Source organism: Bos indicus, chromosome 20 (genome assembly GCF_029378745.1).
Source record: "Bos indicus isolate NIAB-ARS_2022 breed Sahiwal x Tharparkar chromosome 20, NIAB-ARS_B.indTharparkar_mat_pri_1.0, whole genome shotgun sequence".
Classification (NCBI taxonomy): Eukaryota; Metazoa; Chordata; class Mammalia; order Artiodactyla; family Bovidae; genus Bos; species Bos indicus.
The window spans coordinates 2,048,539-2,060,937 of NC_091779.1; the positions used below are offsets into that span (position 1 = coordinate 2,048,539).

The 12,399-nt window shown below is 42.3% G+C and overlaps 1 protein-coding gene across 12 annotated transcripts in view; it reads right to left on the reverse strand.

The window, feature by feature from the left end:
• LCP2 (lymphocyte cytosolic protein 2) overlaps positions 1-12,399 on the reverse strand; it is a 47,822-nt gene that overhangs the window by 2,242 nt on the left and 33,181 nt on the right. For 11 of the 12 annotated variants that reach the window (XM_070774486.1, XM_070774485.1, XM_070774490.1 and 8 more), the window contains 7 exons: positions 12,206-12,236; positions 9,855-9,867; positions 9,057-9,186; positions 7,557-7,606; positions 4,264-4,355; positions 3,587-3,664; positions 1,214-1,369 (listed from right to left, as the gene is read on the reverse strand). In XM_070774486.1, coding sequence (XP_070630587.1) covers positions 1,214-1,369; positions 3,587-3,664; positions 4,264-4,355; positions 7,557-7,606; positions 9,057-9,186; positions 9,855-9,867; positions 12,206-12,236 — 550 coding nt within the window. Of the gene's footprint in view, positions 1-1,213; positions 1,370-2,802; positions 2,996-3,586; positions 3,665-4,263; positions 4,356-7,556; positions 7,607-9,056; positions 9,187-9,854; positions 9,868-12,205; positions 12,237-12,399 lie in introns of those variants that run through there. The other variant, XM_070774493.1, reaches the window with a different exon arrangement.

The following is a 12,399-nucleotide window of genomic DNA, read 5'->3' on the forward strand; positions in this document are numbered from 1 at the left end:
CTTCTACGGGACCGATGCAGCTCTGCTGCTGCTGCTAAGTCGCTTCAGTCGTGTCCGACTCTGTGCGACCGCATAGACGGCAGCCCATCAGGCTCCCCCGTCCCTGGGATTCTCCAGGAAAAAACACTGGAGTGGGTTCCCATTTCCTTCTCCAATGCATGAAAGTGGAAAGTGAAAGTGAAGTCTCTCAGTCGTGTCCAACTCTTAGCGACCCCATGGACTGCAGCCTACCAGGCTCCTCTGTCCATGGGATTTTCCAGGCAAGAGTACTGGAGTGGGTTCCCATTTCCTTCTCCAATGCATGAAAGTGGAAAGTGAAAGTGAAGTCTCTCAGTCGTGTCCAACTCTTAGCGACCCCATGGACTGCAGCGCACCAGGCTCCCCTGTCCCTGGGATTCTCCAGGCAAGAGTACTGGAGTGGGATGCCATTGCCTTCTCTGATGCAGCTCTACCCACCCCGAACCAGTGATTCAAACATATGACCAAAATCATGTGTTTTTTCTACTGGTTTACATAATCATAACTTAAAAATATTTGGAGTGAAGTAGAAGTTATGGGTAAGTTGTGTTTCCTTCTGGAAATGTTTGATACAGCTGATCCTCCTCCTGGAACTTTGAACTTAAAAAAGCATTAGGTTGAGCCATAGTTTCCTTTGCAAAAAGCAGACCTGAAAGGTTTTCTTTACACGGTTCTCATTACTACCCCAAAAGGGACTAATATACACCTTGGGGAAACAGAGGGAAATGCTTTTGGCAATTTGCACACCTTCACTGGCCTAATCTCCATTTTTAGGGAGAAATGACCCAAGTCATTTTTCCAGATGTTCATTTAAGACACGGCCTTATAAATACACTGTATCCTTACATCAAAATCATGTCACAGAGGTGACTTTAACTCACTTCTGTGTCATAGAAAGGACTTGCCTTTGGCACCATCTAATGATATTTTTAATTTAAACATTTTTTTTAAGTTACGCATGTGATTTTAGACTAGTTGGAATAAAAGATGTAAAAAAGACACTGTGGCAGAGGTAGATACTGCTAACATTTTGTCTCCTTCCAGCAAATGCAGGGTTTCACTAATGCAACTTAACCCTAAAGTTCCCAGGCAGTGTGGACCCCCAAAGAAGGCCACAGCCAGCTTCCGTGCAGGTAAGTGTGCAGAGAGGCACACGCAGAAAACTGGGGGAAGTTTGACAACTTGAAACCCTTACCTCTTTCCCTCGGAGTCCAGTTCCCAACAAGTAAACTTGGCTTTCTTCCTGATAACGGATTTGGATGTTGTAAACTTTATCTTTGTACAACACCATGAGAACGTATGGATTGGATATTGTTTTTTTAGAGCTGTCTCTAACCAGGAAAGTGCCGTCCTAAAAGGATAAATTCTTGTTATTATGGAAGTAGCAAAAGTCAATACTTCTGTTGCCTCTAAGAGCAGCAGACAATCCTCTAGAGATCTTGAAACCTACCAGTTGACAATTTAGTGAACAGTTAGCTCCCCAAACAGCAGTAGTCCCATGTATCATGGATTTCTTGGTTGTCAAGAAGCAGGCAGCAGAGATTAGAGAAATTCCCAAATTTCAAAGAGATCTCTTTGAAGTCTCTCAATGAAAAAGGAATCTCTTTTACAATAATAAAACAAATAATAGATGGTTGAGTGGATACAGGGCCAGCAAAATAAGGACTTTAGTGGTTAACTAAAGATATCTCTTCCTGCTCCTGAAAGTTAATTCTATGCACTTTCTTTCCACGGTCAAAGTCAGAATACACCCAAATACATAAGACATGTACCCATTTTAAAACCTCATGGTGCCCAGATACTGCGTTTCATCATCAAACACCTGAAAAAAACCCAATGTGGATCATCCTTTTTTCCTGATATTTACCAAAATAATGTGGTGATCTGGCCTATACTTTAAAATTTCATTTCATAAATTAGCTACGTAATATTATAATATACTATAAAGATCTAATATTAAAATAGAATGAATTAGGAAGAACTTTAAATTACTCCTTCTTCTGTGTATTGAAATCAGGATGATCAATTTGCAATAATGCCTTTCCTTTGTTCTTTTTTCATTCTAGGTTGAATGAGTAAATTCTAGTCAAAACGTCTTAGACAAATATACCTGTGGATTCATAGCTCTGGCTTCACTTCAGAATTTCAAGTTTTGAAGATTTCCAGAGCCCACATAGCATCCCTAATTAAATTAATTAATTTAATTAATTAATCTGACTAATTAAATCAGAATCTCTCTGGGTAAAATCAGAATTTTTTTTAATGCTCCCCAGGTGATTTAAATGTGCAATCCCCTGGTGGTCCAGTGGTTAAGAATCTGCCTGCCAATGCAGGGCACATGGGTTCAATCCCTGGTCCAGGAAGATCCCACATGCCTTGGAGCAACTAAGCCCATGTGCCACAATTATTGAGCCGGTGCTCTAGAGCTGGGGAGCGACAACTGCGGAGCCTCTGTGCCTGGAGCCTGTGATCCGCGGCAAGAGAAGCCACTGCAGTGAGAAGCCTGCACATCGCAAGGAAGAGCAGCCCCCACTCACCGCAACTAGAGAAAGCCTGAGCAGCAACAAAGCCCCAGCACTGCCAAAAATAAATAATGTTTTTTTAAAGATGGGGAGATGAACACTAATCACTTCATATCATTAAAAAAAAATAAATAAATAAAAGTGCAACCAAGCTTGAGGCTCGAGGACTTTTGTTGTAGTCTCGAGATGTGAAGAATGCGAAAGGTGAAGGATCTTTGATATATAGGTTTAAGATTAGTGTTCAATACCGGAAGACAGGAGATCAGGTTTAAGACCTTTAATATTAAACGACAATTAGAAATTTCTAGGGAAAAGGACAACAAGTTGCTGTTCTCTGTCTCAATATGGGTTCTTCCACGTTGCTATGGATGGCAATTGGGTGTCAAGAGGAAGATACAACTAGTAAGATGTCGGAAATTTGGGGGAAAGAGTTTCCTTTTGATGCTGTGTGATTCCTGTGAAAAGATGGACCATTTTCATTAATAGAATCTCCTAAGATTCCTTCAATCAAATGACTACCTTAATTTAAATTTTTCCCAGGGTCCTAGGAGTCATTGCTATGGACATTAGTAGGTGAGAAGCTGGCACTAATTGGTACCCTTTGGTATAACAGCATGAACAGCACCCAGCAGAATTCCTAGCCCACAATGTATGTTCAGTCTGTCTGACTCTTTGAGACCCCATGACCTGTAGCCCACCAGGCCCTTCTGTCTATGGGAGCTTCCAGGCAAGAATGCTGGAGTGGGTTGCCATTTCCTCCTCCAGGGGATCTTTCTGACCCAGGGATAGAGCCCGAGCCTCTTGTGCCTCCTGCACTGGCAGGCAGATTCTTTACCACTGCATCCCCTGGGTTTTGTTTCATTGCATGATCTATCCAAACTGTAGGAAGACAGGTTGTAAAAATAAAAATCTGTTGTTAGTTGTTAGCAGCTATGAAAAGCAAGCTTGAAGCCAGTATCTAAAGCCCATCACTGGTACTCAGGAAAAATCAGTCCCATTTCTTTTCTCCTATTTATACTTAAAAAAATAAACCTGTAGCACAGTACCTGGTTTATCTTTCTAAGAGCCGCTTCTGCCTCTGTTCGGGTAACATAAGAAACGTACCAGTCTTCATTTAATGAATTCTGAAAATGCAAATTTTTAAAAATGGAATAAATTTTGTAGTTACATAAGTAAGTGAAAAAAAAAAAGCCTCCAAGTAATCATTTCCATAAATCACCACCTCAGTTCCATGAAATTTGAAACACTTGTGTTATTACTTTGAATATAGAATCATTCAGGTGAAGCTAAATAGAAGATATTTTATGTGAACTGCTTTTTATCATATGCTCATTCCCAAGGTAGAGGTGAATAAGCATTCATAGATAATCGAGTCTCTAATCAGGAAAGATTCAGATGTAATAATTTCTTCAGTTTAGAATAATAATATATTTAATGAAAAACACTGGGTTAATGAGCAGTTAAATGACTTATGCTATGTCATAAACTAAGAAATGGATGAAAAATAGAATTATTTTTCTGTTTAATGTGAAACACACATTTGCCATTGGAAGAGGAACATCAAGGAAAAAGAACCTATTTTTCAACTGAATTCTCCTCTCAATATTTTTCACTAAAAAAATTAAGACTAAAAGAAAATAAAAGTATAGGGGAGTATTCAGTGGAAGATTCTGATGATCCATTTGCTGGTGTAGAAATAAAATATGAACATATGCCTTATTACCTCTTCTTCCCCAGGGGATTGTGATCTAGGTTTGCTTGGAACTGGCGAGAAGTTCCTGCCTTCCATTCTGGGAAGTGGTCTGTTGCCGGGGCCTTTGAAAGTATAGCATTTTGAACGTTAATTTACTTGAAGCAATTTTTCACTAGTCATAGCCCATCATTGCCCACCCCCCACAATGCCCTTGCAGTTGTTCCCAGCAATTAACATTTCAAGAAACCACAGCTTCCAAAATAACTTTCACTTGTTCAAAGCCACAAGGGCTGCTCGGGCCCTGTTCCGCAGCCATGCCAGTGAAATTCTGAGACACTACACCACATATTTGATTGGTTGCTTAACTGAGCACCTTACGTATATACCATCAAGTGGTAACAGTGTGGAGGTGAAGATAATTATGTTCTCATTTTCACAAAAAGAAATGTGACTTACCCGAGATGAGGTGAAATTACCTTGAGAATATTCTTAGCTCTCAGAGCCAGCGCTTACTACCTGCTGTTCGTGACCAAATTTCTTACAGAAGCAGAACTGTGAGACTCACACAGAAGGAGGCCCTGACAGTATCTGATCCGTCAGGAAGCCTGTGTCGGAGTCTGCAAATTACCCAGCACTTGTGCCTCCCTTCTCTAATGCTTTGTTTTTCTTGTTGACAGTTCCATGAAATTTTTCAAGAGAATGTGTTTCCTAATCTCAGGAAAGGTTTGATTGTGTTGATTTGCAATTGCTAAGCCTGTCTCTATACGCCAGAACAGCTATTACAGGCTGGTAAATTCCGTGAGTTGAATGTTCTCTTAACAATTCATGCATCATTCGTTTGTTGATTCAACAGATATTTTTTCAGCACTGCTCTGGCCAGGCCCTGAGTAAGGCACCTGTGTACATGACCTTCCATCCTCACAGCAACCCCACAAGGTGGGTATTGTCTTCTTTTTGGATATCATGAAACAAAGGTTCAGAGAGTCTAAACAAATCATGTGTCTTAGTGGCAGGGCCAGAACTTGAACTTGCGATTCCCAAATATGACTGTGCGTAAAAGAGAATTCCAGGGGGACCCTGAATCACCCAGGCTCAAGAATCTGCATTTAGCAAGCACTCCGGGTGGTTCTGCACCAGGTCTGTCACCTCATCTAACACATCTAATACACCACAGAGGGTAAATCGCTGGCCCCAGGGCCCCTGAGAGGGGAGAGTTACTTGAAGTCCAGGTCTTCCTAGTCAGGATTATTCGCGATGCAGATGGGGCTGGCCTGAGCTGCTGATCTTCCTTCTTAAGGCTCCCAGCACCTGAACAGACCTTCCCCATGCTCACCTTTGCAGTGCAACATGCAGACACTTGTATAACGTTTGTTGAGGGAATGAAATCTAGCTATATGAGAAAGTCATGGAATGAAGGTCTATAGGGCATGGCTGTCTTAGAATTGAGGAATTATTCTCTATCTGCATCTGCAGGTCAGCACCACAAAGTCACTATTCATGACAGACAATATATTACTTTTCATTGCCGTCACCCTCCACCCTTAATATCTAGGTCCTCAAGGGAACTGGGACAGGTTTGTGGCCAATATAAAGCACATCCTTTGTCTTCCTGACCTTGGGGCAACCAGTGGGTTAGACTGAGGACCAGGTGTCCTGGCACTCTTAGGAAAAAAGGGATCAATTTTGATTAAGGTAGTAGAATAAGCCCTCTGCATTCATGGCTTCCACATCGGTGAATTCAGCCAACTACAGATTGGTTCAGCCAACGGGTTAGCCAAGTCTGTGGATGTGAAGGGCCAACTGTGCTACATCATTTTATACAAAGAACTTGAACATCCTGGGATTTTGTTATCAGTGGGGGTCCTGGAACCAATCCCCTCTCCTGTATTAAAGGGATAATTATATTCAAAAAAATAATAAAAGCCAACTGTTTATATTAATAATCTCTGTCACCAACTCATAGAAGCAGGGGTCTATGGAATTTACTTTGGGATATACTGCTAGAAGTGAAGTGTCTGAAGCTCAGATGCCTGGACGGACCAGGCAAGGGACCCAAAGTAGTTTTACAAAATGATGAGTTGTGGCCACTGAGGGGTGGGTGGGGGGAGGGCGGGGACTGTGGAAGCCATGTAGTGAATAAGGACACTATATCCTAAAATGTTTAGGAAACATTGAAAATACAGTGGGTTTCACTGGTGTCAGCAGTAGAATCTCATACATATATGGCATGATGTGCCCAAATAAATGTAATAGACATGCTCCTGAAAAAAAGAGTCTACTCTTAAGTTAAAATTTAAACTTATTAGTTTTCTGTTTATAACAATACTAGTGTTCCTGCATGTGTACATGACTACAAAAAAAAAAAAGTGTTTTATTTTTTCCTCACAGAATTTTTAAATCTTAAGTCAACCTTTAAAAATTAGGTAATTTAACATTAAAAGCCATATTTCTATTTTTTCTTGAAATCAGAAAATCTGGTAACACAAGATGTGTTTCCTAGCATGAGAAAAAAAAATTGTTTACTAGAGTTGGGTGACTCTCCATAGTCATTTGACAGTCATTCAACAAACATTTTAAAGTGCTTACCATGTGCTAGTCACTTGCAAGTCTTTAAGGATAAAAAATAAACACAGCTAGTCCTACCGTGTAGGCCTTTGTGTCTGCTTGAAGTGGTCCATGAACCAGCAATACCGCTGGGAACTTGGAACTTGGGAATCACATGGAAACTTGCTAGAAATGCAGAACCTTGGGTCCCATCCAAGACCCACTGATTAGAATCTGCATTTTAACATCGCCCCCAGGTGATTTTCATGCATTTTAAAGTTTGAGGACTCTCTCAAGAAATACTTACCATGGACACCCAAAGGAGGTATTATTAAAAAATACAGGTCTTCAGCCAGACTTACTGTTTCAGAATCCTGCGGGTTGGGGTCCCTTAATCTGTATTTTAAACATGGTCCTCAACTAGCACTCCAGGTTAGATTCATTATAGAAATCAAAACTACAGAGAAAGCTAGCACTGTCCTAAGCATCATATAAAAACAGCAGGGAAGACAAGTTCTGCGTGGGAAGATAAAGGCCACGGCCACCTTCCTGCGGGAGAGTGTGTGTGCGTCTGTGTGGTGGTGGTATTGTTGTGTGGCATATCCTGTCACTACAGCAACCTTTGGTACACTTCAGAAGCAGAAGTGCTGATTAAGGAAGTGCTGAATAAGGAAGTCAGATGCTTTTAGGAAACAACAAAACTTATGCCAAAGGCTTTGGGACATCCGGTCATGACAGCATATTGGCTAGAGTAGGTCACTAGAGCCCGGAGTACAAACCTTGAGAGAAGTATGGTGGCAGGGAGGCACTCTGCGAAAAGTTACTGTTACTGTGGAGGCAAAAAAAGAACAGATTTTAAGTTGGGTTGGGGTTAAGGGGTCAGAGAGGGAGCCTGAACTGGGGAAATGCTGCTTCTCTGGCTCTTCTCACCCCCTCCCTGAAACCACGGGGGCAGGGCAAGGGCAAAAAGAAGGAACTTGTTGAACATACTTCACTCCTGTCTCAGGAAGACCATGCCAGAGTCTAACAAGCTTCTCAAGACAAAAAACAAAAGCAACAGGAGAACGGCATGAAGAGCTTTAAAAGCTCTTTAAAAAGGCAGCAGCAGTCTGAGGACTTGGAGTCTGGAGCACGACTCAAATTCTCTGGGAGAACGCTTCTCTTTCTGTTAGGGAAATATATTCCATGGGCGTGTTGTTTGGGATGTTGAATCCCCAGAGCCTAGTGGTCTACAAGGAGAGGGGAGGGCATGAGAAACAGAGGGCTCGGCAGTGCTACAGCGGACAGTAATTGCATCTGCGGGGACAGTGAGGGAGGAGGGCCAGTGGGAGGCCCTGAAAGCCTGTCTGCTCCACACTGAGCAGCAGTTTCCCCACCCTTTAGGCCAAACTTTCGATAAAGGCCTGCTTTGTTCAGAAAGCTCGTGCGAGTGGTGTTTTGAAAGAATGAAGGATAGGGCGGGGCTCAGGGTGGGATGAGGTGGCATAAGAAAGTGGCAGACGTGGCAGCAGAAGAACAACTGGAAGAATGAGAAGAAGAAGCAGAAAATCAGAGCAAGAGGCACCCGGGGTAAATGAAAAAAATTGAGACTCTTTCCAGATACCTAGCAGAGTGGAAGGATCTTACTGGTGGGTGAGTTTCCTTCCATCCTTAGGGTAGGGACTAGGCCTCTCCCTTTGGATAGTAAAGGAGAAGAGGAGCTGGAAAGGCTGGTGGGTGAAGCCTCGGGGGTGCCGGGAGATAGCCTGAGGGCTTATTTATGAGAAATGCCCTGAGTCTTCCTCCTGTCTGTGCCTCTCTTTCTGGAGAGCCTGCCTCCTCATGGGTCCTGAGAAATACTCCTGCTGCTGAGAAAACAGACCTGCTGGGGACAGAGCCCGTACAGTGAATACTCCACACCTGCCAAGTGCAAGGTGCACTGGAGGGGTATTCCCATCCAAGGAGGGTGAACTCCAAGTAATTAATTGGGCTTCTTGAGTGTTTGTTTGTTTTTAACCTACAGAGTAAAAAACATTCCCTGTTTCCTGCCAGAGTCCATTCTGTCTGGGGCCATGACAGAGCAGGCAATTCTGTACCTTTCTTCTCCCCAAACACAACACAGAAAACAGCAGTGAGTTAATATGTGCATTTGTGCATTCTTTATGCTCAGTTTGGTTTTCTTTCCTAAGACCCAAAATGTTCTGACCCTATGACTGGTGGCTTATTTCTTTCTTCCTCAACCCCAACGTCAGTGGCCCCAGACGTTATGCTAGGTTAGAACTGAATGATTCAGCACACACCTTTCTGAGAAGGCTCCAGACGAGTGAGTTAATGGGAGGGAGTTCTTGGGCGATGGCTTGGTAGATCTTGAAGGGAAGGTGTTGGAGGTCATGGGGAGAGGTGATGGCTGGGGCGGAAGTCTTTGATGTACTTCAGAGGAAAAGAAAAAGGAAAGATTGTCAGAATCCAAGTGTCACAGGAACATATATCCCCAAACTGCTCCCTGGTTAGAAACAGCTAGTGTAAAGGGAGATACAAACATTCAAAAGATGAAATGTCATTAGGAAGAGGTGGGGTGGATGCCCACCCCACAGGGCTTTTCTCGATGGTTTACCACCTCAGAACACAGTTTCAAATGCTGCCATTCTCCATCATTCTTCATAGTACACTTTTTTTTTTCATTTTTGAAGTGTTAACTTGTCAGAAAATTGTCAGTTAGAAATCATATGAATTTCAGAAATGATTCACAAGTTTTTTTTAAATGAAAGACAAATTTTATGCCATGTCATTCATATACAGTTAGTAATCCTTTACCCAATGCTGTCTATCATACTGTATGTATGATTTTCAGTTTTGCTGCACTAGTAAGTATTAATAGTTTGCACTGTTATACATGAACTTAGCAGTTCTTTTTGGTAATCCAGCCAAGTAATTCCATTTTATTATAGTTATACAGTATACCAACTGGCATACATATGCTCAATACTAATTTTACAATGATAATGGATTCTACAGAGTTGCTATACTAACTAATTCCATCTGAACACAGAAAACTAAAGGAAAGGTTACAAGTTGTAAGAAAGTCTTTCTGAACATACCATCATCTTCATCCTGGTAAGGGGAAGAAAAAAAAGATATTAATTTATCATCAAAGCACAATTTCTCAAAGAAAAATGTACTTCTCAATCACAGAAATGCCTCTGTTTTCTTTCTTTAGCAGTTGCGTGTCTCCACAATAAAGGTACTGTGGACAGTAGAACTTGCCAAATAATTTATGATTTCTTAATACAAACAATCATTTAAAGACATTCCAATCTGAAACACTCTTTATATACTTAAAATAGGTTCTGAAGTGTCTAAACAGCCCTAGAGATAATAATAATGATGATATCTACTATGTCTCCCAAGATTCATAGGCAATATTTCATCCAATTCTTCAAGCAACTCTTCAAGAATTTAACATTTTCATTTTACAAATGAAAACACGCTGCCCAAGAAGCACTCCTACCTTGCCAAGGGTTACGGAAATTGATTCACACCTAATCCCTCTGACCCAAAGCCTAACCTTCTCCGGGTCTCGGCTTTGCACTGACCACTCTGGTTCAAAGCACCGTGGCCTTGTCGTTCCTCTGTCGCCAAGTCGTGTCTGACTCTTCACAGCAACCCTGGACTGCAGCAGGCCAGGCTTCCCTGCCCTCACCACCTCCCGGAGTTTGCCCAAGTTTATACAGCCTTATGATTTGAAAACAGCTTCCAAAGAGTGTCCACTTGGTGCAGCACATCTATCTTTAGGACAGCCTTCTGAAATAGATAAGGGAGGGGCTCTATGTTCTACTCCCTAGATAGGAAATGATGTTCAGAGAGGCAAAAATAATTTTGCCATTGACTAGTAGACCAGAATTGTCAACTTGGACTTGTTTTGTTAGGCTCGGACAGTAGCGATGAACGAGCACCTTCCTCAAGTGCTGTTGAGAGGATTAAGTTAGTTACTACTTGTGCCTGGTATGTTTGAGTGCTCGATAAAAGTTTGTTATCCTTAGTCCTACCATTGAGATGAGGCAAGATGGAATAGCCAGACTCACTCATCCAGGTTGGCCAGCTGGGAAGGAATCCTAACAAAGGGCTGCACAGATAGATACACATGGACTTATGGAATCCCCCAAATGAAATTGGTCTTTGACACTCCTGCAACCATGTCTCCTCTGGTCAAGACATAAGATTTCTAGGTTCTCATGACAACAAGTGTCAATCCTTCCAGAGATAAGGATCCTTGGGAATGTGATATTACCCTCATTTTCAACCTTCTCTCCTCTTTGCCCCTGTGGCTCTGAAACCAATCTGCTGTCCTCACTCTTCCCACAGGCTCCATGGGCACTGCCCATGCCTGCCTTAGTCAGGACACTCCTGAGGCTGAAGGCACTGACCTTTGCCTTGGAGGGACTATCCTGTGTCTCCCCATCATTCAATGACCACATTGCTAAGAAGTCACACTTAGCTCTTCAACCCTTATACATCTCTTCCTTCACTTCTCCTCTGTAGCGCATCCTGTGATCATATGCCCCTTAGCACACTGGAGCATATCCATTACATCTTATATCTTAGCACTTCATCTGCATTTTATCTCCATTATATCTCAGCACTTCATTGGAATAAGCGCACCGTTTAGCATAGAGCTACGAAACACCAGGTGCCTATGGACTGAGCCCTTGAGCACGGCACAGGTGTGATGGCCTTCTTTGGGCAGTTTACAGTACAGAGGAAGTCAGGCAGACCTGGATTTCAATCCTGGCTATCTCCCAGCTGTGCAACTTGCAATGAGTATCTTACCCTTCTAAACTTCAATTTCTTGTTAGTGAAAGGGAAACAATGACTCCTCCTAGGGATAGTCAATGCAAAGAAAATGTAACATTGGAATGATTAACTGTCCTGGTCCTCATTTGCCTAAGACTGATGAAGTTCTTGGGACATGAGACTTTCATTGCTAAAACTGAGCAGTCCTAGGCAAACAGTCAGTCAAAAGTAGCTAGGTTGGCAACATGTACACAATATACATTGCATAAATGCTGTTTCCTCTCTTTCTTAGGCCATAGAGGTATTTAAGGGGAAAATAGAGGCTTAAGAGACTTTCTGGGAGGCCAGACTCTGAAACATGCCTTACTTTATCCTCCCTTCTACCTACTCGCCACTCCCCTTGCTCACTACCACCTGGTAATAGGGTTGCAATTAACCCAGCCTCCCTAGGAACCTTCAGAGGGACAGGAGCTAAGCCATGCAATATTCTGTGCAGGAGGGAAAGACGGAGACCCCAAAAGACACCGGTATTCAGGAGCCTACTGTGCATAGGCCTGGCTTCCAGCACTGGACTTCACTGAAGGCTGAGACAGAGCCTCGACCTCTGCAGAGTCTACACTGGTTTCCAAGCATTTACCAAATGACATTCTGTACTTACATTTTCTCTTCTCTCTGGTCCCCGCATATGCCTGAAATGAATCAGGGCAAAGAAAAAGAACTGAGCATAAAGAGTTTCAAAGAATATAAATAGTTCCACTTAATCTAATATCGAGAAATCAAACCCACTGAGCCGTAATAAAATGGGAAGCAAAAAAAAGAAAAAACAAAACCCAAAAAACCCAGCAGAAAAGC